Source organism: Delphinapterus leucas, chromosome 11 (genome assembly GCF_059928025.1).
Source record: "Delphinapterus leucas isolate spDelLeu-1000000601 "Yukka" chromosome 11, BTC_Dleu_Yukka2, whole genome shotgun sequence".
NCBI lineage: Eukaryota > Metazoa > Chordata > Mammalia > Artiodactyla > Monodontidae > Delphinapterus > Delphinapterus leucas.
The window spans coordinates 44,241,977-44,269,731 of NC_143139.1; the positions used below are offsets into that span (position 1 = coordinate 44,241,977).

Below are 27,755 nucleotides of genomic sequence, written 5' to 3' on the forward strand. Positions count from 1 at the left end.
CCATACAGCTTTTTAAATGATAACATGTTAAGGACTTCCCTGGGGCGCAGTGGTTAAGAATCTGCCTGCCAATGCAGGAGACACAGGTTCGAGCCCTGGTCCAGGAAGATCCCACATGTTGTGGAGCAACTCAGCCCATGTGCCACAAGTACTGAGCCCATGCTCTGCAACAAGAGAAGCCCGCATACCTAGAGGCCATGCTCTGCAACAAGAGAAGCCCGCACACCACAACAAAGAGTAGCCCCCTCCTGCTGCAACTAGAGAAAGCCCACGTGCAGCAATGAAGACGCAATGCAGCCAAAAATAAATAAAATTAATTTTAAAAAATGATAACATGTTAAAAGAAATATAGGAATTTAGTCAAGTTGAGGGAGAACTGAAAGACAGTCAGATCCTAAGAGCCATTGCTAAAGCTGCCTCACTACTGTTTTTAATTTCACTCAAATCCTATTCAACTCTATCACATAGGGCACCGAAAAGAGGGCAGAAGGAATTACTCTGTGGCTTTAGGGAGATCCACCAAGTCTGGTTTCCTGCCTTCTGCCCACTTGGACTCTAAGAACTAGGAATGCCAGCCTTCCCTTCTCTGATTATCCACTTCACCACGGCTCACCTCAATGCCTCCCCACACCCATGCATTCACCTGCTACCAATCTAAAGACCACTAGGAAGAACAAATGCAATCATACCACCATTAGCACATGATGAGGATTTATTCTCCATTTTTCATCTTTGGTCCATCTAGTAAGCGTCAAGGAATTGTCATTACTTTGGGTAGGCTGATAATCAAAATGAAGGCAAAGAGATTTGAGTGCTTGCCCTTAAAAGTTTGGGGCTTTAAACCTAACTAACATTTCACAGGACAAAACTGACTCAGTTTTGTAGAACCCAATTTCAGACCAGGATTTATAGAAGAGATGTGCAGTGGTGTACGTCTGCTGTAGAGGAATCACGGGTATTAAGAGTCTTGAGAAAGTCTAGGAATAATCTAGAAACACTTCTGGATTGATTTACGCAAAGTTATCAAACATCCTAGCTTGGAGGAGCAATTCTCAATGACACAAGAAGCAACTAGGGTTGGTTAAGTCACTTTGGCATGAATCCAAAAGTTAACTGGTGGCCCTACTCTAATTCCCAACCCAGATCACCTATGAAAAGACAGTATTTACAGCACAAAGCTAAGGCACCCACAGCTAATACTAAAGCCATTGCTTAGTAGAAATTCATTCAGGTAAACAAGAAGTCAAAATAATCTCAAGGCTCTGAAAGAGGTGGTCTCTCCAACTCAGGTGTTCATTAAATTACCTGACAGTGGGAAGGGTGGAACAACAGAACAATGACTAGTATTTGTGTCTCTTAGCAAGGTCAAAAAAATTTCTCAGAAAAGAGAACTACACCTGACCTTGAGAATCACAGTAGCAGGCTACAAGACTATTTTTGCCTTCTAAAGCCTACCTTACTAGCAAAAGTAAAATTGAGTACTGCAGACTAATCTGGAAAGCTCAGGCAGGTGCTAGCAATGCTGACAAACCGAAAGGCTTCTTGGTATCCTAGCTGTTAACTGCTTAGATCTCAGAAAGTTTCTACTCCTCAATCTGATAGGCTTTATTAGTTTTAAGGGTCGAAAGCCTTCTAATGGTTTCCAATATACAGGTTTTTGGGATCCTCAGGTCCGTCTCTAACAGGAAAGTAAACAAAACAGTAATGATCACTACAGTTAGGTAGCCCTGTCAACCCAAAAGCTTTCTTTTCTTTTTTTTTTTTTTTGCGGTACGCGGGCCTCTCACTATTGTGGGCTCTCCCGTTGCGGAGCCGCAGGCTCTGTGGCCATGGCTCACGGGCGCAGCCGCTCCGCGGCATATGGGATCTTCCCAGACCGGGGCACGAACCCGTGTCCCCTGCATCGGCGGGCGGACTCTCAACCACTGCGCCACCAGGGAAGCCCAACCCAAAAGCTTTCTGAGTTTCCTCATAGGTTTAAGAGGCAAAATAAATTCGAACGTAAATTCTAAAGGCTTTTTCAAACTGTAGGGTTAGATTATCTGGTCTGGGTTAGCAGCTCTGGAATGAGCTAATTATAGTGTCCCCTATTCTGCCAAAACACTATCTAGAACTTGCTTCATTTCCCAAGAGGCTTCCTTACCCTGGTCCCTGGCAGCGGAAGAAACTACCGTCAGGTAAGACAAGTATCTCCCAAATGATCAGCCTCCACCTTGCTGCTGAGTACCTGGAAGAGCCTGTAAATCCTACATGCTTCACCTTATCACCAACCATGCAAGATAACACAGTAAGCCAAAACAATTCTAAGGTTTCCCTTCCTCCCCTCAGGTGCTGGCAACTTTAATCTGTCTGCAAAAGAGAAAGTATAAGTTCTTTGCAGGAGTCAAGGTCACTTGTGCGACTGTCCCTGCTTGGATTAGAAGGCTGGGACTCCCTCAGCACACCAGTTTCTCTGTTTAAAGAGCCAAGTTGCCCAGAGACAAAAGTAATTTTGGCAATATGAAACTGAAAGCACCATTACCTGCAACAATATTCCTGATTCCAACGGCAACAAAAGTCAAGTAAGGGGCCCCAAAGAATAAGAGGAATCTTTCCTGGGTAGAGCAGACTTAAGAGCAACAGCAAAACCTGAGTGAACAAGTAGTAGGACCGGTCATGTAACCTTGGAATTACTATTTCCTGCCCAATATCTTCACTTGCCAGCCTGCGGTTTGGGGGAAAAACCTTTCCGTTTTTTTCTCCAATCATATGTGATAATCATGCAGAAGCTTTCACACAAGCGCTCCACCCCACCCAAGCTCCTCCTATATAAAGAGTAAGTGCAACAGTCCCAAGGACAAAGAGGACCCGAGTAGCATTCCTCTAGCAGGAACTGCTATGCTTGGTCACTAAAGGCTTAAATAACTGGGTTGGAGAAATGGAAATGGAAGCAGGCAGTTCAGAAACTGACAAGGCCCTCTCTACAAAGCAAAAGCCGAAATTAGCCAAGGCTCCAGCTCTGGCCCAGGGGTAAAGTGAGCACACCTGCTCACCCCTGCCACTTCTCTTACCCCGCCCCTTCCTCCAAACAGGCTCTTTCCCTAACTCCAACGGAACACAACACCTGTGTTCTCCACTCCTTCTTTTTCCAAGGCCAAGCATCCCCGCCTCTTCCACCCCAGACAGGCAGGGTGACAGCTGGGTCCGGCCTTCCCACCGGCCCAAGAACGCAGGCCGGGGCGTGCAGAGCTCAACACCCCCAGGGGCCGGGAGGCCAGTGAAGCACGTGACCCTGTGAGCGCCACGCAGGGCTGGCGGCCAGCCAAGCGCAAGGCCCCTTTAAGATGCGCTGGGGTGCGCCTGGGTAGGGGAGGGAGACCCCGGCGCTAGTGGGCCTGCAGTTCCCTCAGCCCCACCCTGGGACGGCGCGCTGTCTCCTAGTTGCTCACCTTAGCTCCGAAGAGCCGGGCGGCCGCAGTGAGTAAAGCCATGGTGGGCGAACTCGGGGATCTGACGGGGAGGGAAGGAGGGAAGAGAACTGCGGTAGGAACGGGAGCCGCCGCCGCCGCTGCACCAGAGGCCGCGCCGACGAGGGGAACAAGGTTGAAAGGAGGCGGCTGAGGGAAAGGGTAAACGAGCCGGCGGCGGCGCCCAGCCCGGGGTCCTCAGTGAGGCTCCGCCTACCACCCGGAACCCGCTCCCGCCCCCTCTCAAGGGATCCGCCCCGGGCTCAGCCATTGGTCCAGTGTGCATGGAGGGGCGGGTCCTAAGACGTTGACAGCAGTTGTGGCTGGGAGGATTGGACCGTCCGGGGTAAGCTAATTAACGGTGGATGGGCGGGGGAAGCGTGTAGGTGGTTAAGTATGTGCCTGAGAACTCAGTTAACTTACTTAGGCTTTTCCCCTTATCCTTAACACCTTTGAGGTTAATTGTGAGGTGGCTATCAGAGAAAAAGCCCCAAGGACTTCGACCTTTGAAGGTCCTCGGAAGCCAACCCCTTAATACACTATCACGACAACTGATCCTAATCCCTTGGTGTGCTTTCTTGAACAACGTCTTTGGTCAATGACTTAATGGCCATAGAGGTGACATCATGTGGACACAGGCTATGATGCCCGAGTTAGCTACTTGGTGGAAATCATTTGAGGTAAGCCATGGTATTATAGATACCAACAGACCCAGAATGTGGAGAAGGAAAGCAAAGGCAGGAGCCTGAATATCCAGTGGTCTTTGCCAGCTGTCAGTTCTGTGACTAATGCCAGGAAACCCGTCTCACAAACGGCCCCTTAATATGAAGCTTTCCAGCGCAGTCCAGAGCCTCTGGGTCCTGGGTATTAGTCTCACTGCCACTCCAGTCACATAGCCCCACACAAACAGTCCACCCACATCTAGCCAAAATATCAGGAGCTGCAGACCAACCCCTCATCCAAAATCACCTCCCTTTTTGTCACATCACTCCCGTCACTCCCATAGGGCCTCTGGACCTTTATACCTGCTTGGCTATATTCTATACACTCTTATCCTCTGCTCCCCAGAGACCATTAAATGAACCATGGCACTGAAGTGATCTTCTACATCATTCTTGACTCATTCTTTTGGGTAGACAAGAACTTAGGACCTTTCTACCTTGCTAAGATATCATTGTCATTGACCCAAGGGCAGAGAGGAATGACCCAAGGCCCAAGTGGACAGCCCTTTTATCTCCTCACATAGAAGTAACAAAGTTCAGAGGTCTCAGTACCATCTAAGCCGGGTTTAGATAGATCCTGTTTATAAAGAACCTAGTTTATAGCTTGGACTTGGAAAAAGAGAAAGAAACATGCCGTTTTCTCTTCCGGGGTTTCCTTATACTCAGCTTTACACCTACCAACCAATGCTTCTCTGGCTTGGGGATCAGATGGGTAGATCTTAGGAAAGAACTTCATAAAGAGAAGCCAAGCAGTGCCCCAGGGGAGCACTGACCTCAGCTATCTCCTCGGTGACTTCAAAGCTCCACTGATCAATATTTGCTCCCAATTTAGCATCTCACAGAGGATTTCCTCCTAACCCTAGAGTAGTGTGACCTGGTTTCTTCTCTCTGGTTAATTATCCACAGAGACTAGCCCGCAGGCCAGAGGACTGAGCTCCAGTGCCCCAAGTGGCAGGAGGCATTCTCAGGGTGAGGCTACCAAAGGGATAATTACGGAGTGGCCATAAGGGTAACCTATTTTGGAGCTCTAGTGATTGGAGGAAGGGTGGGGAACAATAATGCTCACAGTGTCCTGGAGCCTAGTGTCCTGAGGACTTTATGGACTTATTTTGAAGTTGTTCAGTCCTGACATCCACTGCTATAAGGCCAATGGGAAAGCCCAGGACTCAAAGGGACTAAATGGTATCTCCCAGGAGCTGGCTTAGAGCCTTTCTCTGAACATGGTTGGGACCTGGGGAGATGGGAAGAAAGTTAAGGGAGAAGGATTAGCATGAATAAAGGAGCCAAGCGAACTCTAGGTCCAAATACAACTAAGTGCCTGAGAACTGGAGGGGACAAGGGAGAGAAGGCTGAGCATCGAGGTCTTCTTGACGTTTGGAATGACCTCTTTAAAATGGACAGAGGCAATGGTGCCCCCTGGTGGCCAAGAATAAGTGGGAGAATGCAGATGGAACTTAAACTCGTATCAGTAAACCAAACTCCCTTTTTTAATGGGTAGCAGCTAAAATTTATTGAGTACTTCCTATTTCCAGAAACTATCTAAATGTGGTACATGCATTACCTTACTTAATCCTCACAACTCTAAGGGATGTAGGTAATGGTAGTAGCTTTACAGAGGAGGAAACCAAGGTTTAGATAAAGTATCCTACTCAGGACCATAGCTTGTAATTGGCATTGCTAGAATTCAGACCTAGGTTGGCCTCACTCCAGAAGCTGTATTTTAACTACTAAGCTGTATTGTTTATATGGTGCTGACTGTAAATTATCAGCTGCAACTCAGGAAGGAGACTTTGAGTCATTGTTAACAGTTTCTTGGGCACATTAGCTCAGTGTGTTGCTATATTTAAAGATATTTTAAAAGATAAGGAACTATAGGGAATTCCCTGGTGGTCTAGTGGTTAGGACTCCTCGCTTCCAATGCAGGGGGCATGTGTTCGATCCTTGATCTGGGAACTAAGATCCCACAAGCCGTGGGGTGCAGCCAAAAAAAAAAAAAAAAGATACCTGAAATACATGATAAATGACGACCTTCCCAGAATACGGGTAAGGAGAGACAAACATTTAGCACCTAAAAAGACCAGGGGGATAGAATGGGCTTCTTACAAGGAATAATCAGGCTGGGAAAATGGCTGAAAAGAGGATATAGTGCTTTTTCACTGTAGATTATTAGACTCAGAGGGCATGTGTTCAAACTTGAAGGTAGTTTTCAAACAAATAAAAGAAGTAGTACTTTACAGAGCCACTGGGGACTACGTGGAGACTCCATCGGCCTAGGGATAAGATGATTGCTAGGGCTGAAGCTTTGGCTCTCCCACCCCTCTTTGAGCTTGGTTTCTTCCTCTGCAAATGGGAGTAACATGTAGTATTTGTTAGAGCTGTAAAGATTAAATAAGTGTGTGTATGCGCTTGTTATATGAGTATTTAACATATACTAGTTCTTTTTCCCTTGCTATTCATCTCTGTCCTATATTTAAAGGAATCTTGTTCTTGCTCGTAGTCCTTTCCACAGCAAAAACAAATCCTCTAAAACTTATCTTTAAGGACTAGATTTTCACATAATACATTTTCCTAGTCACACCTGGATCTCATTTAACACTGTCTTTGGGAATTCCCTGGCGGTCCAGTGGTTAGGACTCTGCGCTTTCACTGCCAAGGGCCCGGGGTTGGTTGGGGAACTAAGATCCCATAAGCCTCGTGGTGTGGCAAACAAACAAACAAACAAAAAAACAAAAAACACTGTCACACTGTCTTCGGGAATATTTCTTTAAAAGCTAACATTTTTCTGATAAACTCATTTACGAGGTATCTAAAATTTAAGGTGTAAACAGATATGCAGGGTTGAGTATATGCTCTACCAAATACTAGGCTAGAATAATTTTAGTAGCCTCCAGAAAGGTTCAGATAAATTCATGGATTCCTTGTGCTAACCTGTGATATGAATTAAGAGATATGCAAAGTATATCCTCCTGAGGATCAAGTCAAGGATGATAATGTCCACTCTTCCCTATGTAAGACACATGCCTGTGTCCCAATGGCAAAGACTCTTGGGCTGGAGAATTCTTAACGGCTGTTCTCCAGCCGATGACGAACTACTGAGGAACATCACAAGTAACTTGTTACTGATTAACATTAGATTTGTTTTATTTATTAAAACTTGCAAATAACTTGCTTTTTTTGTAAATTACAACAGCTTCAAGTTTCCTATAAGAGTACTCTCACTTACATTTCTGATAAGCTTTCTGGTGGAAGAGTAAGAACTTACAGACACCAAGCAGCAATAGACAGAATCCTGGGTATACTCATAGGGGAATGAAGCAAGTGAACATCATTCACGTGCATCACAGAAGAAATAAAGCTTAGTAACAGCTGGTCTGGAAAACTGATTTGACAGGATACAGCATTTCTTATGACTGACAAGAGAAGAAGGAATTAGCACTAGACCCTGAATTTAGTTGTCAACTAATATCAGGGTGCTTGCTCTGAGCTAGTTAATTGTTAGATTTCATAGGGATTTGTGGTACAAGAAAGCTTTGTTGAACACATTCATTCCGTGTGCCAGGCTTAGTGTAAGGCATTAAGAGAAAAAAAAGACGTAAAACAGAAGCTACTTCACAGCTATATTAGATCAGATTGACGCTTGGGAACATTAGCTTATAGATCCAGTTTTGCCACTACATACAGGACTTGAGGACCTGTGGTTTCTCTGGGCCTCGGTTTCTTTATCTGTAAAATCAGTTACTTCATCTGCAAAGGTGAACTAGATGACTTCCAAGGGCCTTTAGATTCTAAAGTGCTGAAAGTCTTTGAAATGTAATAAACCTGAATAACGGGTGTTCTCTCCCTGAGGCATTCCTGGGACAAATGTTCCATTCCAAACCCTGAGACAGCCACACCTCAGGATTAGGGTGTTTAAGAATCTCCTCAAAGAAGGTATCCTTTATGTTTTCATCCCTATGCCCCAGTACAGAATCTCTACACACAGAAAATGGGGACACACTTATGGTCCACATTGACAATGGCTAGTGATAGAGATGATAAAGGTATACTTTACTGTTGCTTTGGCATCAAATCTGAAAGCTTAGACCAGCAAGCAAGGCCTTTCCTTAAATAACATTCCTTACCTCACTTCTCCCTATCTGATAAAGCCCTTACTTTTCAGCTGAGCTGATCACATCCACTTGCCCTTTCCTGTATGCTCTTGCCGATCCCTCCATCTGGAAGGGTAGGGAGGGTAGAAAAATCCATTTCCTTCAGGACTGAGCTCTATCTTACTTTATGTTTCATCAGTATGAATACAAGTAATTTCTAGCATCCTATACTACCATACACTTATTCATGTTCCCTAGCTTATTCATAGAGGTTCCTCTTCTCACTATAATTAGACTCTAAACACATCATATTGAATAAGCACGGAATAAATGCTTATCTAGTTTGTGAGTCCAGCAGGAATCTCAGATAACAAAAGAATGAAAGCTTCAGGCTCCTCCTACTTTAGCGCTATACCATTCCCAAAGCTCTTCCTTCCCTTCCCTTTTCTTTCCTGTCTGGAATCTCCTATTTTCAAGCCTAATTTAAGGGCCAATTCTGGGCATGAAAAGACAACACGGTTCATACTTTTGGTTTCATATTTTTTCAGTTCATTTCAGTAAAAACATAATATAAAAGGCATTGCCACCCTCTCCCCTCCTGGGGGTGATCCATCAAGCTTGTCAGTCTGGGCCGCTCCAGTGGTTCATAGCTCATCATGCGATATGTGCAGGGCATGGTCACATAGATCTGCAAATAGCACATGACAGTTTCAAAGAAAATGCCACTCTCATACTGATATATGCCACTATCAAGAAAATATCCCAAAACAAACTGACACACACACTGACCACCACTTTTCAGAGCATATGCTTTTTTTGCTTTTTCTTTCCAAGATTTTTTGATGTGGACCATTTTTTTAAAGTCTTTATTGAATTTGTTACAATATTGTTTCTGTTTCATGTTTTGGTTCTTTGGCCTTGAGGCATGTGGGAATCTTCGCTCCCTGACCAGGGATCGAACCCGCACCCCCTGCACTGGAAGATGAAGTCTTAACCACTGGACCGCCAGGGAAGTCCCCGGAGCATATGCTTTTAAATGACAAAACATTCCCACCATCCTCTCACCAGTATCTCACTCAGGTGAGGGAGCCACAAATTCTGAAAGCCAACGGGAAAAGAATGGAGAGGAACAACCCAAGTCCCTAAGCCTAAGTAATGGAAGCCAACTCTTGAGCTAACATCAGAGATTGGAGGAGGGGGTATTAGGGGGGTGTTGGAGGAGCAGGGGTGGAACACACACTAGAGAATGTGGGTTCCACAGGGATGTGAGGACAGGAGGTAAAGTGGGAATAGCTTACCTGTTCGCTTACTACAGAGTTTGTCTTTAACATTGTCAGCCTCTCGGGAAAAGAATTCAATGAGTTCATCCTCGTATTCCTCCACAATGCTCTCACACTGTCAACCCAAGGGAGAAAGGAGTGAGAGAAGACAGCAAGGGAAGCCTCTGGTCTCCACCTCCAGAGAGGAGGACAAGGACATTAATCCAACTTTCCACTTGGGCTCTCCAATAATTCCCCTAGTTTCCAAGAACTGGCTACCCACTCCCATAGCTCACCGCGAACTTGAGGGTGCCACTGATGTCTGAATCAATTCGGATCCCCTGTTGGTCCAGTTCATTGGATTCTCCATTCCGGCCCACTACACGTACGTAGTTCTTGCGGTGGGTAGAAGGGTCAATCTGTTCCCCATACTCCTTCATCCGGTCGCATACCTCCTCTAGCAGCTCTGTGAGGTGGGCCTCTGAGCGAGCATAAGGCACCTAGAAATGTCCTCAGCCTTGGGTCACATTTTTCTACCTCCGTACATTAGTAATTTATATCCTTACTTTTCCTTCCAAATCTAGCTCAACCAACCTATTCTAAAAAGCCTTCCCTAATTTAAAAACAGTATGATTTGTGTAGTTCCAAAGTCCTTCCAAATATGTGATCTTATTTACCTCATTACACAGGCCTAAAAAATAAAATAGGTGTCATTAGCTCCAAATTATAAATAAACAACCTCTTTGATTAACCTTAGTCAACTATGTGTTCTCTTCCTTTGAATTCTTTTAATTCTTATGGCTGTAAGGTAATGATTTTCTTTTTTGTATTAAAATGAGGCTAATACCTGCCCTTAATAGGAGGAGAGCATTAGAGAGGCAGTATGGGCTTTGAAGATAACAACTATTAAGGCATTTCACAAGCATCATAACCTTAACATCTCCCAAATGCCCACAGGGTACAGCTTTCTGTCTGCGTTATGTTTCCACCTGAAATAAATTTCCTAAATGTAAGGATAAGACCTATTTTTTTCGAATGAATGTTTGTTTGTATACCATACTGCCATAGTGAAAACACAAGTCACATGGATTAAGGATGTGGAGAAGGGGGCTGATCAAGGTTCCCTGTCTGTTAACGACTTCTACAACAGAAATAAAGTATTAGGGTTTGGAGCCAAGGAAGCAAATGCATAGGGTATAAGCCTCCAGCCTCTTCCAAATAAGACAGCCCAATCTTTTAGATACCTATGTGGGTCAATGTTTTCTACATTCCTATTAAACTAAGGTCCTTCTTAATTAGTTAGAGTGAGCTATTTTATTTGGGGGAACAGTCAGTTACCTCCACCACTGACTGGCTGCCATCTGGATTGATTCGGAAAGAGCCCATCTGAATGGTCTTCTTGGGATCCACCTGGGCAATTTCCCACTCTAGTTCATCCACCAGAGCCCTGCAAGCTGGTGCAAGGGGGGGCAGGGGGTGGGGAGAGAAAGGAATCAACCCAGGGACTTCCACTCATCCTTCTCCCAGGCCTTGGATCCCATGCCCTCCAAGGCTCTATCTTCCCCACCCACTCTTCCTCCCGTTTCTTTTGTGCCTTTACCTCCACAGTGTAGATCCTGGCTCCTCCGGGCCCAGACAGCTCCCAGCAGGGCCCCCAGAAGCAGGGCCAGCAAACCCCAGCCCTTCATCTTTAGCGCAATGGGGTTGCTCCACCTGGGTTTGGGTTGGAATAAAGCATAGGCGTGAGGAGCCAGCTCCATTCTCCCCTGTACCTCGCCCCCCACCCCCACCCCCGCCCAATCCTTCATCCCAAGGCCTACAAAGGCCTCAGTGTGATCTGGCTCTACTTTCCAGGAAATGGCCCGGACACAAAGGGGCTCCTCTGTTCCGGCGCTCGAGGCTCCGGACGCTCCGGGGCGGTGGGTGAGAGCGCTGAGCTCGGAACGTGGGGCTTAGCCCCAGACACTACGTCGACAGGTGAGGCCTTGGATGTTGGTACTTAAGCGTCCGCTGCCTAGGATTCACAGGGCTATGTGGCAGCCATGGGTTGGTGGCTAGGATTAAGCAAGGACGACAGGCACAGCGGAGCTGCTGGCAAGGAGAGTAGCTGATTCTGGCCAGGAGGTGGCGAGGTGGCTGGCTGACGAGAGGAGCACTCGATAACTAGGGTCTATTTGGACCCAGCACCGAGACTGCTGCATCCCCACCTCCAGCCTATAAGCTATTCCCCGTGCGGGCCAGCCCCCTTTCTAAAGACCCCACCACTGCCTTCTATCCAGTGCAACCCCGACCCTCAGTGCCACTCGCATCCGTCCCACCTCTGCTCCCAGGGCCGCCGCCGTGGCCCAGGCGCTGGAAGACAGCCGGACTCTCACTTTAGCTCCCGACCCTAGCACCTGGCTGCGGGAAAGCGGGGCTGTCCAGGCGTCTCCAGAGCGCTCCTGCGCTTTCCAGACACGGGGTGCCCCGGCGACTGCCTGAGCCAGCTCCTCGAGCCCTAAGTGGACGCCTAAGCAGGTCTCAGATGCGCTACGGTTCGAGTCCCACACTAGAGACCGACCCCAAACCCGCCCCTCCAAACTCTCGCGCGAACAGGCAGCGTAGGAGCGGCTCCCAGGCGGCAAGGACCCCGGTGGATCGCAGGACCCAGACTTGCGTGGCGAGCAGCTCCACGTGACCACCGGGGGCGGTCAGCCGAAGAATAGGAGTGGCTTGAAGCAGAGTCAGAACCTGACGTGGTGCTCGGAGGCGGTCAGGCTCGCGCGTGCCAATCTAGGTGGGCTCGGACCTTCAAAAAGAAAGGTGTGCTGCTAGCCAGTGAGAAGCCCTGGTTTCAATACCCAGAAAACTACATCCCCCAGGAAGCACTGCGGCACCACACAGATTCTTTAGTAGCTACAGATTTTAAGATGTCCTGGGACCTGTAGTTTGTCAGTTTCTCCAGCTCCCCTTTTACACGTAACAGGGAAACCATACTGTACGTCTTAAAAGAACCCGACCTTAGGGTTCTAGGCAGCCACAGCAAAGACCTAACACTGCCCAGGAAAGGCATTCTCTTCCAATATCCTAAATTTTGGACTCCAGAGTTTTACCTTCATTTCTGGGTGTAAATTTGAAAGCCTTAGTTTTTTCCAGTTGTAACAGAAACACTGAGAGGAGAGCTGAAGTCAAGAGAACCCCACACGCACACATTTCTAATGAGATAGATGACACTCAATAATATTTTTGTTTTTATTTTATAAAACATGCAGTTTAAGACAAAAATTTTAAAAAAATAACAAGAAAACAAAACCTGGAACAGGAGAGTGGATGGAAGACAGATGCTTCTCAGCTGTCAACAGGAGTGAAGCCAGCAGTGAAGCTTCGTCTAGGACCCAAAGGCCCTTTCGGCAATAATAATGTTGGCAACACTGATTTGCTTGGGACCAGACTCTAAATGCTGGCCCCTCCAGGCAACCCTCAAGCAGTCAGACTTAAGCTAGGTCTTGAGCTATTGTTGTATCCTGTCATTGTCCGGGACTTCAGTACTTAGCCAACTAGAAACTGAGAGTTTTGGTTCCAGGAGCTTCTTTGCCTGGGCATTAATTACCCAGGATATTTATTAAGAATATGAATTACTTTCCACCTGGGTCAATTCTAGACTCTGTTTCTGGCCCACTATTTTGCAAAGGATGAAAAAGGAATCTGGCTCCTAGACCCTTTGCAACAGTTCTGCTGCATTCCAGTTCTATTAATAGCACCATCTGTAGACCCTGAGCAAGTCCAATTCTGGAAGTAGACAGGGTATAGCCAACTTGGGAAGCCATCTCCCACTTCTAGGGCCACAGAAAACTGAAGGGAGAGGGAATTGTTCGTTGGGAGAGGGTGAGGTCAGAGCGCCAGCACTGAAGAGAAGACAGCTGCATCTGTCAGAGACAAAACAAAGAGCATTGACTCCTAAGATGAGTGGAGAAAAAGCACCTGGGGCACTTCTTATGAAGGAAAAATGCGGAAAGAGGGCGTGGACCTGCCCCAAACATTTTAGAACTTGGCAAGAAGAGGTTAGGACCAATAGAGAGTTTCAATAATAAAATCAATTTCACTGAATGTTTTGAGGATTAAGTGCTTTGTAAACTGTTAAGTGCTTTATATTACAACCTGTTGGGGTGGTACTGTTGTTAACATCATCATCATTCTTATTACGGTGGGTATAATCTTCACATATACAACCAAAACCCACCCAGTCCAGTTTCCCCTGTCCCATCCCAGGCCTTACTCTTGGGACTTGTCTGGCCCTCGGGCTCAGGCACCTTCCAGTCCATCTTTCGGCCTTTCTCGTAAAGGCCCTTGAGCACTTTGTGGAAGGACTCAGGCTCAGTGCCATTTTTGCTTAGCTCCAGATACTTTCGGTAAAGCTGAAGGGCTGTGCGGGCATCCTCAATACTGTCATGGGTCTCCCCTTGAATCTTCAAGTCTGGGGAAAGTAGAAGTGGAATAGTTTGGGGCCTAGCAAAGGGAGGTAAGGACATGTCCTCTACTCACACTCCCAACTCCCAATAAACAACAACAAAAAAAACCTGACTACCCTTAAGGGAAAGAGCCAAACATCAACCCTAGAGCACAGAAGGGATACTGAAGCTAATTAAATCCATCAGTAACTCTCACCACTAACCCAGGGTCGTAGCTACTCCCCTTGGCCTCTCACACATTTTCATGCTCTTGCTGACCACAGCAAGAGCTACAAGGCAGAGCAACTCACCCAGAAAGTACCAAGCAAGGAATCGCAGGGAAATCATTCGTTTTCGGGGCATGTGAAATAGATAAACAGTGTCAAGGACTTGGTCCTTGGGCACCTGCCAGGGATAAAAGAGTGGGAGACTGAAGGTAGGGGATCCATAATTTCCCATTTTCCAAAAGCACAATGTATACCCTGGGGGGCCCACACACAAAGAAAGACTCTTAAAAGAGCCCTGCCCGAACCATGAGGTTGATGACCCGGAAGTCCTTCTGCAGACCGTGACCCACAAACTTGACTCCAATGTCTATGAGAAAACGAAGCTTTAAGTAGGTAGACTTTAGAGTTGTAAGGTGCTTAGAGGAAATCTTGGCATCAAGGTCTCCTGGCTTTATCCCTGAGTACTGAGTCAAGTAATCCACCACCTAGGGATAGAGAAAAGGTCAAGCGACCCAGGAAACGAGGTGCACAGTTCCCCCTGCCACTCTTCCCTGGGTTCTAGGGCACTCTGTATAAGCACAGGGTCTCTCTCACTTGCATCTCCACATCCTATTACCTGCTCCTGGGTAGAGATGTAGTCATCAATGAAGGGGATACCCTCATTGGGTCCCTGGCCCCTAACGCAGGTAATCCTCGCTACTGACATCTGGCTTGGCTTGATGGTAGACTTGGTGCCATCGCTGCGCAGCTCTGCTTCTTCCTATATGAGAAGAGTTCATAAGGAAATCAGAGAAATGCTTATGACTCCTAATATCCCCAGAGTTCTGTTCTAACACCCCACCCTTTTTGGTCTTGGTTACCTCATTAAGGGTGACAAACTCAGCGTCCAGGCCCACCAAGTCCCCAACCTGTGGCATCTCATTCAGCATCAGGGGAATAAAGGTCGTATGTGTTTTCCGCTGCTTCCGTGCTAATGAGGCTTCAGCCAGCAGAACACTTGCCTCGATGGGGTTCTTAACTGGAAGGGAGAATCCATAAAGATGGCTTGGGAGAGGGAAGTGACCAGGGGAGGGAAGCTGGAGTGGCTACCAGAGACCAGGTCTACGCTGTTATCCCAATAATCAAAGCATGTGAGTAAAAAGATCATGTCTGATGGACAGAGCAGGTAGACGGAACAGGACAAATCAGAAAATTATCGGGAAATATGCTAAAAAAAGCCAAAAAAGTTAACAGAGAGGAAGGAATAAGATTCTCACTTTAGACTTTACCTTAGTAAATCCAGAAAAATAAAGTTACAGAGAAACTATGGTTTAAAGGCATCAAAAAGGGACTTAATAAGGAGTTCATCACCAAAAAAAGAGATCTTCACTTGGGGATAAGAATGGTTAGTCTCAAAATCATAACCTTAGCCATTTTGATCACACTTCCCCCCCATCACCTCTTCCCTCGACACCCTCAGTATCTCCAGATTCTAAATTTAAGGCCTGATGAGCAGGAATTGCTCTACTGTCCCTGGAAATATTAACACTGGTCGCCAGTCCTAATCTTAACAAGCTATTTCCCAGATCTCTTCCTGAAGACCAATCTAATTGCCCACACCCTTGGATCTATACTGTACCACTTACTGTTCAGGTTGTATTTGGAATTAAGATTCCTTTTGATGTAATAAAGGATAGCAGGCACTTTCCAATTCATGTCAAACTGCACAGCTTCATGCTATAAAAGAAAAAGCACTTAATGGCCTACATATATGCCCCTTTTCCCTTTATCCCAAGTCAGAGAGAAGACAGGACTCAGGTGCTATTCTTAGCTCTGCTTTTTATTATTGAGGCCCCATCCCCCCCTCTGAATCTGCCTGGCACTCTCTCAGGCACTGAGGATGAGGATGCTAAAAAAAGGGAGATGAAAGGGGGAACAGAATGTATTACAACTAACCTTATCAATAGGTTCAATGAGAAAGTCGTTGAAGAGATACCACTGCTGGTGGGTAACACCCTGTGGAGATACAGAGACACAGTGATGCCAAAGTGATGGCTGGAGCATTCTGGCTCAGACTTAAGATAAGGACAGACCTGGGACTCCACTGTGGCCACCACCAGGAGTGTCCCTGCCCTGTATTACCTCACTCACCTCCTTGCGCTGGTGGTAGGTCTCTCCAACTTTGATGTGAGCCACCAGGCTGCCCCCTGTGCGTGAGTCCAGGATGTGTACCACAGTAGCCATCAGGTCATACACATAGACACCATGCTCCTCCTCTGCCCTGGCTGGGCCCCACTGTGAGGGGGGTACCCAGGCTGCTAAGCTAAGTTTAAGGATGAGGAAGGAAGGGGAATGGGGATAGAGGACAGGGAGTCTGGGGTATAGGGATGGGGGACGAGGGTGGGTTCTTTCCATCCTAGCCCATCTATGACTCCCAACACTGAACTGAGTCACTCTGGAAAAGCCCATAACTGGTGAATACTAGGCCTTATTCCCTTTTTTCCCCTATGCTAAATTCCACCTTCCCCTTGCCTTGCTTCTGCCCCGACCTTCTCTCTTTTTTTTTTTTTTTTTTGGGCCGCGCCACGCGGCTTATGGGATTCTAGTTCCGGACCAGGGATCGAACTCGGGGCCCCAGCAGTGAGAGCGCCGAGTCCTAACGACTGGACCGCCAGGGAATTCCCGGACCTTCTCTCCCTTATTCCCCCTCCTCTTCCCAGTTTTTCAACAACCTGCATCTCATCCCCATCAGTCCAATTGCAAACATCCAGCCCTTTGTTCTTGGTCATCTTCATTCGAATGGAGAAAGGAAGCCAGACATTCTTCAACTCCTCAATGGAGGGACACATCAGCATGCCCTCTGGACTCCCTAGTTCCTTCCTATCAGGACAGGAGAATTGGAAATTTGTTCTGAGGAGATCTGACCAGTGACAAGAGAAGCCCCTGAGTAGTTCAATCCTTTGACCACTCTATAGACAAGACCTACCAATCAGCCAAAGCAAACTCCTTATTCTTGGAGATTTCCCCACCATGCTTCTTTATTGCTATCTTGAAGGCAACCTGAACACAAAGGAGAAAATATCCAATTCCTCAGGAACATTAACCATATATGGAAGTCAAAAGAGGGAAGAACTAAAAAATACTCCTAAAGTCCTGCTTCCAGACTCAGGCCTTACCTCAGCCTGCATTCTCCAGAAATCAGCTTCTTTCAAGCTGTTCACCTCACAATTGATGACAAGAATATCTGGGAGATGGCAGATGTTGCGGGTCTGAATCTGAGAGGATAAAACAAACAAGGAATGGCAGGCAGCCTACAGGGAGAGAAACCTGGACATGAACAGTTAAGCCTGGATCTGCATCCTCCAGTTGGGGTTCTTCCCACTCCCTATAGATCGCTGGATGGTGGTGCTGACCCGGCCAGTCCCAGATGAGACCATGGCCGAGTCCCCAACATGGCAGGACTCTAGTCCAGTGCAACAGCCCACTCACCGTGGGCTGGTACTTTTCACAGTTGTCACACCAGGCCTGTGTATTCTGCTCCAGGCAGATGCTTCGCTTCAGCACCTGAGCAAAGTCACAGTTCTTCCCGGTTTTATCTGAGGGGAAACTGGATGCTTCATTCCAGGTCCTCCCTGTACCCACTGTTAGCCCCCCCAACACCCTCTCCTTGATGTTACAGGACATCTGGGGGAGCCTCCCCAACCCAGCTGCAGGGTATACCAGTGTTGCTACCCTCAGGGTAGGAGAGCGTGAAGAGCAGGGTGGATGAGGCTCGCACGGTCTCACTGCCACAGCGGCAGAGGCTGCAGTTTTCCATCTCACAGCTGAACAGCTGCCCAATGACAGAGTCTCCCGATGAGCAAAAGCTGCTAAGAGTGGGGAGGGCAATATATGCACACTGAGGGAGTCAGGAGACCCTTTAAGTCACAGTGGGGCTTATCATGGGGGCTTTAACTATTCCTGTCCCAATTCCATACCTGCCTCCAGCACCTCGATAAGCCTGGGGTACTTCCAGCTCCTGCAAATCTTGATGCAGTTGAGTGAGAATGAAGCGATTCCACCTCTGAATGAGCCTGGCCAGATTGCCCTTGCCTGAAGCCTCATCCGAGTCAGCCAAAATCAGACCAAGGGCCGAGGCCTCAGGAATGGTGCGGAACGCCCGAAGAAAATTACTGCCCTGGAATCCAGGAAGTGTGTTGGTGGAAAAGGGTTATTTTCTCTTTTGTGGCCATCTGCAGAGTGATGACCCTGCCTACTGTCCACCTCCCTTCCCCTTTTATTGTCCCAGGTCTCCAGGCACTGACCTGACAAGGGTCACCTCGGGAGAGGTCCAACATGTGGAAGAGGAAACCCAGCTCACATGCTAGGCAGAACTCCTTCTGGCAAAGGTGGTTCTGGATTAGACAGCGAACAGGCTCCAGGAAATAGAGCACCTGGAGGGAAGAGCAGGAGATATGATGCAGACAACTGGTACAGGGAGGAAGAGAAATCGGAAGGTTAAGAGATGGTGGAGAATACAGAGCTGGAGTCCACTGAAGAAGCAGAGCTCACAGAGGAGACCTGAAGGCTGAGGGGCAAGAAAGAATGGTAGAGGAGGTCTAAGTGGACTTGGCTGGGGAGACCTGGAAAAAGACGAGGGGTTGGGGGGCCCACAGAGAAAAAGAAAAGCAGTAGCCATGTTCAAATCGCAGGAACACCCAGCCTTACCTGGATCATGCAGTTACAGTAGGCATTGGGGATGTGGGGCTCTAATCCAGCAAACAGCGTCTTATTGTAGTGTTTGAAGTCAAAGTCCTCCAGCCCTAGCTTGGAGTATTTGATGGTCACCTGAAGCAGAAACAGTCTGAGCAAGAGGAAGACATCCTCAGAGTCCCCTAAATCTTTGCAGTAGCCATAACCTTCCCCCAAACCTCCCTCCTGAGTCCAGAGTGATAGGTGAAGGCTTCCTGAATGAGCCCTTCAATTCTTTCTCATGTGACCCCCTTCCCCGGGAACCTTTCCCCACATCCCAGAAGGCCCATTCCTTGGTATCCCCCAGCACCTTGCGGTATTTCTTAGAGACCATGTGGCGATGTGGCTCCTCTTCCCGCCCTACTGGTGACTCAGTGACCTGGCTGAAGCTGTCAAATTCACTGTCAGACTCCTTGAGTCGGTAAGGAATCTAGGGTTTTTAAAAAGAGGTAGCCTCGTTGGATGTGTATAATCGTCTTTGGTTTCCCCCTACCTTTATTCCAACACTGAAGCTATCATCACCAAGTCCTGAACCTTCTAATTTCATGGGATTTTCAGCATCCACTGCTTCCTTTTCATTCCCACTGCCATCACCCTACCTCATCACAGCTGGACAATGCCGATGGCGTCCACACTGGGCTCCCCCACGTGCACTCTGTCCAGCATGCCGCCACCAGACTACCCCACCCAGAATGGCCCTTTCGGTGCATCACTTCTGCTATACACTGGTATGCAAGGCTTCACAACTGGCCCCTTTCCAAACTTCATCTCTCACTGTTTCCCAGTACTAACAGCCACTCCAGCATAGTCCCTGTCAGGCCTTCTGAGACTTCAGTAACACTGTTCTCTCATCTTGAAAGCCTCCCCTGTTACCATCTACTTGCCCGTCTTTCACCTTTCCAGCTCAACATCCACCTCTTTTAGTACTGCCCTCCCTGACCACTCGAGCCCAGAGTACAGTTTTCCCTCTAAATAGCTCTCGCACTGAATGCTTCTAACATTCCTTTAGCATTTAACAATAGAACATAAATAATTTCTGCTATGCACAGGTCTTACCTTCACCAACCGAACACTAAACTTCTTAAGAGCAAGGACCCTATCTTTTATGTCTCTGAACCCTAACACCTAGTATAGTACCTTCAATTCAGCAGGCTTCAAAAAACCTTTACTGACTGACTAAAAGCAAATAGTAATGAGAAGGGACTTCCCTGGTGGCGCAGTGGTTAAGAATCCGCCTGCCAATGCAGGAGACACGGGTTCGAGCCCTGGTCCGGAAAGATCCCACATGCCGCGGAGCAACTAAGCCCGTGTGCCACAACTACTGAGCCTGCGCTCTAGAGCCCGCGAGCCACAACTATTGAGCCCACGTGCCACAACTACTGAAGCCTGCACTCCGCAACAAGAAGCCACCGCAATGAGATGCCCGCGCACCGCAACAAAGAGTAGCCCCTGCTCGCTGCAACTAGAGGAAGCCTGCGCACAGCAACGAAGACCCAACGCAGCCAAAAATAAATAAATAAATAAAATTTATTTTAAAAAAATTAATGAGAACTACCAAAGGAAAAAGACAGGAGAAACACCAATGGGCTGGGGTGGGGGCTGACCCTCTCCTCTCTGAACATACCTGATTGCGCAGCCTGGTGCGGGGGTTGGGTGCATAGCCAATGAAGCCCACCTTCTTCATGGTGCGCAGAATCTCTGCATCCACAGGGGGTGCTCGCCTATAATGTAGCATAGTTCTAGGGCTTGAAGGTTGTGGTGTCTGCCCATTCAGCCCCCAATCCCCAAGGGACCAGAAAAAAAAAAGAAAATACTGAGAGTAGACAAAAATCAGGAAAGAAGTAGAATAATAACACAGCTTGCAGAGAATCCTGGTATCTTGGCCCTTTCCCCCTCCCTCCTTTTGGCCCAGAGGTGAGGTACAACCTGGGAGCTGGAGCGGAGTTGGCAGCAGGCCAATCAGAGAGAAGCGTGTCAGTGGTGAGCGGGACAGGGATGAGGGAAAGAGGCAGCAGGTCCTGGCTCCAGTCCAGAGGAGGCAGTGAGTCCACGAGACAGGGCAAAGCAAACTCGGTCTCACGGGAGTAGGGGTTGAAGGAAGGCTCAGGGGAATCAGTCCAGAGATGCACACAGCCCTCAGAATCCCCAAAGGCGAGGGCCTGCTTGCTGGCTGACACGTCAAACGTCATTAGCAGAGGCCCCACAGGATTCACGTGAAAGATGTCTGCTGGATTGGCCAGGCCTGTGGGCTCACAAAACTGGCACTGCCCTAGGAGGGAGAAGGAAGCCTACTGAGCCCTGGAAGATGAAAGGGAGCCATCCTTCTATGCCCTTCCTACCCTCTTCCCCTGGTATCAAGCAAAGATGGGCCCCAAATCCATTCCTAGAGATAAGAGAAAGTACCATCTGATGCCTTCCCATAAACCACAGGGAGGTTTGCTACCCAGCAAAGGACAGTTCTAAAGTTGCTTTGCCTGCTCTACCTATATTTTTTGCATATGTGTTCTTCACACTCGGAGAAAATAAAAGCTCTAATCTCTTACCAAACCTAAGTGAGACCCTGAGATCCCTCAGAAAGGTTACTTTTTCCCCAACAAAGAAATTCCAGGGAGCACACTTCTTCTCGTGCCTAGTTCCCCTTCACTCATTAACTCCTCTTACCCCATCCTACATCCCCTTCATACCTGACTGGGAGATGATAGCAAGACGAGAAGTATATGTAGGGATGAAGCGTAAGAAGGCAGGATCCACATGAACTTGAAGTGGTGTGATGGCACGCATCATGCGTAGATCATACACCTTAAGGAAACGGTCACAGGCCAGGCCGGTGAGGCGGCTGGAGAAACCACAAGTGGCTAGCAGGTTGCCGTGCACATCAAAATCCGACAGACTCCCTGAGAAGGCATCAAACTCATGCTCCACCTTAAAAGTACGGAGGTCTCGCAGGGAAACCTGAAGAAGAGAGAACTTGGCTATCCGCCAACGCTGCTATCAGGAAGAGGACCTGCCAGCTACCCAACCTTGTGAGGCCCCTACCCAAAGAACTACGGCTCTGGGCTTCCCTGGTGGCGCAGTGGTCGAGAGTCCGCCTGCCGACGCAGGGGACGCAGGTTCGTGCCCCAGTCCGGGAAGATCCCACATGCTGCGGAGCGGCTGGGCCCGTGGGCCATGGCCGCTGAGCCTGTGCGTCCGGAGCCTGTGCTCCGCAACGGGAGAGGCCACAGCAGGGAGAGGCCCGCGTACCGCAAAAAAAACAAAAAAAAAACAAAAAATACAAAACCAAACCAAAACAAAAAAAACTACGGCTCTAGGATACAGGCAATTAAAGCATAAAAAAAAGCAAAAACAGATGCCAAGAGCCGGATGGGACCCCAAAGAGAGCTCTTGTTTACCCCTTTGCCTCTGAGATACCCATTTACAACAGAAAACATCAGGCTGAAAGATAATCTCATAGTATAACATGGCTAAGTAGGAACTCAATCCACTCCTTCCACCCTCCAACTACAGCCCCAGAAATGAGGAAAAGGCAGAGCCCAATCACATATCTGGTGAAACAGGCCCCATGGTGGGAGGAAAAGTGGAACATAGTCAGTCACCCTGCCAGATGTGTGGCCACAGAAGAAGAAGCGATTCGTCTGTCTCATGATAGTGACTCCAGGTGTCTCAACTGCATACTGTGGAGGGAAGCGGGAGAAACCAGTGAGAATGATTCTTCCCACAGACCAAAGGAACAGAAAGGTCGCACACATCACAGGCATTTCCAGCTTATACTCCCCCCAATAACCTCAGGCCCTGCTTGTACCTTCTGAGTCTCCTGGACAGTGTTAAGGTCAATCTCCAATATGTGGTTCTGCAGCCCACCAACGAGCAGAGTGCTGCTGTCAGTCAGCAGCAGACTGTGCATATCTTCACTCTCATCCAGCCTGTGAGAGAGGAAAAGCTAAGGGGCCAGGGTCTCAAAAGTTTCCAATTCTCTAGACTTCCCACTCTGTGAGGGACCCTCTTTCCCAGTCCAGAGGTGAGAAACTACTTACAGGTAATCAAATATAATAAGGCCTCCACGGGCCATATACTTCAGGTTGTTCTTGGTAAGAAAAAGGATGCCATTCTCCAGGCTTTGGATCTGCCGAATGTCATCACTGCCATTGACCTGAAATGATGAGTAGCGTTCCAAAGCTGGGCCGAAAAATGACGTGGCATGGCCCTGTAGTGGACAAAAAGATGAGAGACATCCTGAGCGGAGGGGCAAGGCCATCCCAGATACAAATCAGAGACTGGACATTGCTCAGTTTTTCTCCATTCTTGCCTGGCCTTTCTGGCTAGCAGTGACTAAGGCATAAGGCTGAGCACCAATCTTAGTGATAAAAACACTGATAATACTATCTTATGTTTGTTTAATGCTTTACAAAGTAGTTCTATAAACTCTACCTCATTTTATCCTCACAGTGTCCTTGCTGAATAGGTAATGGCTCAGTTGGTTAGAACAGTGCTCAGAAGGTCAGGGTCGTGGGTCCAATCCTCCAATGGCCAGCTGGATTTCTTACGTTCCACAGTCTTTTTTTTTTGTTTAATAAATTTATTTATTTAATTTTTGCCTGCTTTGGGTCTTCGTTGATGTGCGCGGGCTTTCTCTAGTTGTGGCGAACGGGGGCTACTCTTCATCGTGGAGCATGGGCTTCTCACTGCGGTGGCTTCTCTTGTTGCGGAGCATGGGATCGAGGCTCACGAGCTTCAGTAGTTGCAGCACGCAGGCTCAGTAGTTGTGGCTCGTGGGCTCTAGAGCGCAGGCTCAGTAGTTGTGGCGCACGGGCTTAGTTGCTCCGCAGCATGTGGGATCCTCCCGGACTAGGGCTCGAACCCGTGTCCCCTGCATTGGCAGGCGGGTTCTTAACCACTGCGCCACCAGGGAAGTCCCCACAGTCAAGTCATAATCTCTACCAGCCAACTGGGAAATGTGTACTGTGGGTCACAGGCTGGAATAGAGAGAATGTGAAACTCATGCCATCCTCGGCTCCTATGACATCATCCACTCCTGGTTTCTCTCCTGACTCTTAGCTCACTTATCTTCTCCTTATGTGCAACCCTTATGACCACTCTTGAAACATGGCTATTCCCAGCCCACTATCTTCTCACTCTACTTTTCTTCCTAGATAATCTCACCTACTCTTAAGGTTTTAACCATTCATCTTAAAGTTGATGAATCCTACTTTTCTCCTCTAGCCCAGACCACTGCCTCAAGCTTCAGACTCATACATCCAAATTCCTACTATATGTTTCTCTTTAGATATCCCATGAGAACCTCAAACTTGTTACATCCTAAATCAAATTCACCATCTTGGGCTTTCCTGGTGGGGCAGTGGTTAAGAATCCACCTGCCAATGCAGGGGACATCGGTTTGAGCCCTGCTCCGGGAAGATCTCACATGCCGCAGGGCAACTAAGCCCGTGTGACACAACTACTGAGCCTGCGCTCTAGAGCCCACGAGTGTTGCAACTACTGAAGCCTGCGAGCCTAGAGCCCGTGCTCCGCAACAAGAGAAGCCACAGCAGTGAGAAGCCCGCACACCACAACGAAGAGTAGCCCCCGCTGGCAACAACTAGAGAAAGCCCGCACGCAGCAACAGAGACCCAACGCAGCCAAAAATAAATTAATTAAAAAAAAAATTCACCATCTTTACCCCATTTCAATTCCTCTTAACTGTATTCCCTATGGTACCATGATCTACTCAGTGGAGTAAGTCACTGGTAGTTGACTTAAATCTTATTTATTTTACTTCCTAAATATTTCTCAAATCTGTTCTCATGTATAAATCTCTACAGTGCTTCATTCAGGCCTTCAATGTATTTTATGTGAACTACTACAACATACTGTACACTGAGTCCTGCCCCATTCCCCTTAAATCAAACTCTGTACTGCTACCTCAGCACTCCACCTAAGATGCAAACCGGACCTTGTCTTTCTGGATAAAAACCTTCAGTGGACTGAAGAATCAGTCCAACTCTTTTAGCATAGCATATGAGGTTTTTTAGAATGTTCTCCCCCCGATATCTGCATGGCTCCCTCCCTCCCTTCTAGGGAGATTAGAATGGACATCCTGGCCTGCATCCAGGTCTCTACTCAAATGTGACTTTATCAGAGAGCCCTTCCCTTGACCAACTATGTAAAATAGCAACACCTCCCACCCTTCGATACCTCAACTCCCTTATTCCACTGTATTTTTCTTAAGGATTCTAAGCAACACCTGATATGTCATAAATATATTTGCGTTGTCTTTTAAAATGCTTATTCCAAACTTAGACCCCAGAGCAAGGTCTGGCACCTTAAAGGTGCTCAAAACACACTGGCTGAAGAAATGTCTAACTCTTCAGCTTCATCGTCTAGTCCAGTAAACCCTACTTCCTTATAGTTCCTGCGCTCTGCAATCATCATGCTATATAATATCTTGGGAATCACTGTTTACCCTGTTGCTTTTGCCAAGATAGCATTTCCTCCCCTTCTTCATCTGACTCCTACTCATCTCTCAAGACTCAGCGCAGGTGTCACTTCCTTCTGGAGATCCTCTAATCCTCTTCTATGCTCACCAACACTCAGTACGTATTTTCACACTGGCATTTATTAGTTTATATCCTAAATTCATAATTATTAAGTGAAACATTTTAGTTTCTTTTAAAGTGCCATAAAATTATCTGTTCATATGTTTTTTTGTTTTCCTCGTTGTCCTGTGAACTCCTTGAGGGCAAGGATTATGTTTTATTCAGCTTTATTCCCTGGGCCTAGCCTGTCAGTAGACACTGCCTACTGAATTGAGTATATTACCAAAAAAATCCACTCATTCCAAAGGAAAAACAATTCCCGCCCTATGGAAGGTAAATTAGTAAACCAAGGATACCATGTTATTTCTTACAAAATCTTTGGGCTCCCTAGCATATTGGCAATATGGATACATTTTAAGAAATTAACAATGATAACTGCTCCCAGAGAGATTATAATCAGCCAAAGACAAAATGTTTCCATGTAACACATGCAGAAACATGCACTAAACATTCCATAATTAGGGAATTCCCTGGTGGTCCAGTGGTTAGGACTTGGCGCTTTCACTGCCAGGGCCCAGGTTTGATCCCTGGTTGGGGGTACTAAGATCCCACAAGCCACGCGGCACGGCCAGAAAAGAAAATATTCTATAATTATAAAAATGGAAAACAGAGGAGGAGCATTAGAGACTATATTTAGATGGCTATAGGCTAACTGATGTGTAGTTATTAAGATTAATCAAAGCATGGAATGGGCAAATTGTGGTAGAATTGGGATGCCTTCTGAAAAAGAACACCTATGTAAAGCATCTCTGGATCCTATGACTCCCCCTTTCTCCCTCCACTCCCCTCCTCTTGGCTTGACTTGGAGACCCAGCTAACTTTCATCACCTCAACTCAGTTCTGGCTCCCTGCAAAGCATCTGTTCTTGGGTTAAAACCAGATAAAAGACCTCCAACATCTCCGTCCAGCCATTACAAAGGAGTACAGTTCTTACCCCATGGCTTCCCACCCACAGCATCTCCTCGTGCAAGTCAAAGTGGGAGACGGAGACAGGCACACCCACTTCAGCCACCACACTGTGCAACTCAGAGTAGACACCTTCCATTATGTGCACTGACTCCTGGACGGGAAGAGCCTCTAAGGCCACTCCCTCCGGGTCCAGCTCCACATTCTGTAGCAGACTTGGGTTCAGGTGGGCATCCAGGACAGGATCCAGGGCAGAATGCATGGCTGGAGCATACTCTGCTAGTCCAGGGTCCAGAACCTCGAAGTTCATGATGATGATGATGGTGATGGCAGCAGATTAGACCCGTGTCACACCCTCCCTTGCCACAGCCCCTTTGGATGCCTGACCCAGCCTTCAGCAGGATGACACCAGTGAACCTAGAATGGACATCCTGACCTGCAAAGGGAAAGAGATAGCTGAGTCAGGGGTAGGCCCAGGTATTTGTACTTAGGGTGTTCCAAGTTTTACCGGCAAGGGGGGAGATGATGCAGGCAGAAAATGTGAGAATGCTAGGCACGGGACGAACAAGCAGGAAGGGAATGGGCATTGGGATAGAGGTGGGAGAAGTGCTGTCCCTTCCTCTTCTCCTCTAGGCACTCTGTACTCCCCACCACCCCACTAACTCAATCCCTGACTTCCCTTTCACCTCCCTTCAGGTCTGCTCACTTGCCTGGTTCATCTCTGAACCATCAGTAGTAAGAGCAGCAACTGCGGGGGTAGGGGTTAGGTAGAGGGAGCTAACGTGCTTGTTTCCCAGAATTAGGGGTGGGGGTAGGTGGTTGAGAGGGGAGAACAAGAGAAGTCAATTTCCCAGAATCCTCTGCAATGTTACCCAGGATTCTCTAGGGGAAAATAAGAATGGCCAATTACCCACAGTTGGGGCGGGGGTAGGGGTACGTGATGGAAATAGCTAGTTACCCAGAATTCTCGGGGGGAACCAGAGAAATCAATTACCCATAATTCTCCCCCGGCGGCGGGGAGGGGAGGGATTAGGGAAGGGGTCAGATGTGTTCCCGGGATGCTTACGGGGATTGGGTCATTACCAAGATTTCTCCATGGCGGATATTTTGGAGCGCGCGGAATTAAACGAGTAGGGGGGAGAACAAGCGCCGTCAGCTCCGCGGGAAATTCCAGTTTCCCCAATTCTCCCCCGCGCCTCTGGTTCAACCAAACTCTACGACGGAAAAGACGGCGCACTCCCAGTCGTCGCTTCCAATCAGGAAGGGCTAGGGGCTCACCTCAGCCAATCGGAAGGAGCCAGGTACAGCCGGCCCCGCGAGAAGACGTGTGACACGGGAGCTGAGCAAAAGCAAGAGCTACGGGGCGCGGGTAGGGAC

At 47.7% G+C, this 27,755-nt stretch overlaps 3 protein-coding genes across 8 annotated transcripts in view; all 3 read right to left on the bottom strand.

Annotated features, from left to right (window-relative positions):
* The window catches only part of CS (citrate synthase), a 28,558-nt gene extending 24,944 nt beyond the window's left edge, over window positions 1–3,614 (bottom strand). Inside the window, exon 1 of the mRNA XM_022571846.2 lies at window positions 3,429–3,614. Coding sequence (XP_022427554.1) covers window positions 3,429–3,470 — 42 coding nt within the window. The 5' untranslated portion in view covers window positions 3,471–3,614. The remainder of the gene's footprint in view (window positions 1–3,428) is intronic.
* A 5,165-nt stretch (window positions 3,615–8,779) lies between these two features.
* On the bottom strand, window positions 8,780–12,302 carry CNPY2 (canopy FGF signaling regulator 2). The gene is made up of 6 exons (XM_022571844.2): window positions 11,834–12,302; window positions 11,116–11,228; window positions 10,854–10,969; window positions 9,812–10,015; window positions 9,555–9,651; window positions 8,780–8,944 (listed from the first exon to the last, which is right to left on the bottom strand). The coding sequence occupies exons 2-6, from the start codon at window positions 11,201–11,203 to the stop codon at window positions 8,901–8,903; spliced, it is 549 nt and encodes a 182-aa protein (XP_022427552.1). The 5' UTR covers window positions 11,204–11,228; window positions 11,834–12,302; the 3' UTR covers window positions 8,780–8,900.
* A 430-nt stretch (window positions 12,303–12,732) lies between these two features.
* Window positions 12,733–27,616, bottom strand: PAN2 (poly(A) specific ribonuclease subunit PAN2). Of its 6 annotated transcripts, none has more exons than XM_022571842.3 (26): window positions 27,462–27,615; window positions 26,407–26,814; window positions 22,914–23,083; window positions 22,682–22,802; window positions 22,476–22,553; window positions 21,564–21,831; window positions 20,806–21,148; window positions 20,504–20,600; window positions 19,190–19,309; window positions 18,856–18,975; window positions 18,453–18,581; window positions 18,126–18,325; window positions 17,881–18,014; window positions 17,638–17,744; window positions 17,325–17,423; window positions 17,135–17,208; window positions 16,881–17,028; window positions 16,300–16,443; window positions 16,105–16,164; window positions 15,795–15,885; window positions 15,030–15,187; window positions 14,786–14,929; window positions 14,475–14,654; window positions 14,254–14,347; window positions 13,771–13,968; window positions 12,733–13,420 (listed from the first exon to the last, which is right to left on the bottom strand). In XM_022571842.3, the coding sequence occupies exons 2-26, from the start codon at window positions 26,686–26,688 to the stop codon at window positions 13,386–13,388; spliced, it is 3,594 nt and encodes a 1,197-aa protein (XP_022427550.1). In that variant the 5' UTR covers window positions 26,689–26,814; window positions 27,462–27,615; the 3' UTR covers window positions 12,733–13,385. The 6 variants fall into 6 exon arrangements, with proteins under 6 accessions (XP_022427550.1, XP_022427547.1, XP_022427548.1 ...); XM_022571839.3 differs by having other exon boundaries at window positions 17,869–18,014; XM_022571840.3 differs by having other exon boundaries at window positions 17,881–18,017.
* Window positions 27,617–27,755: the final 139 nt, after the last annotated feature.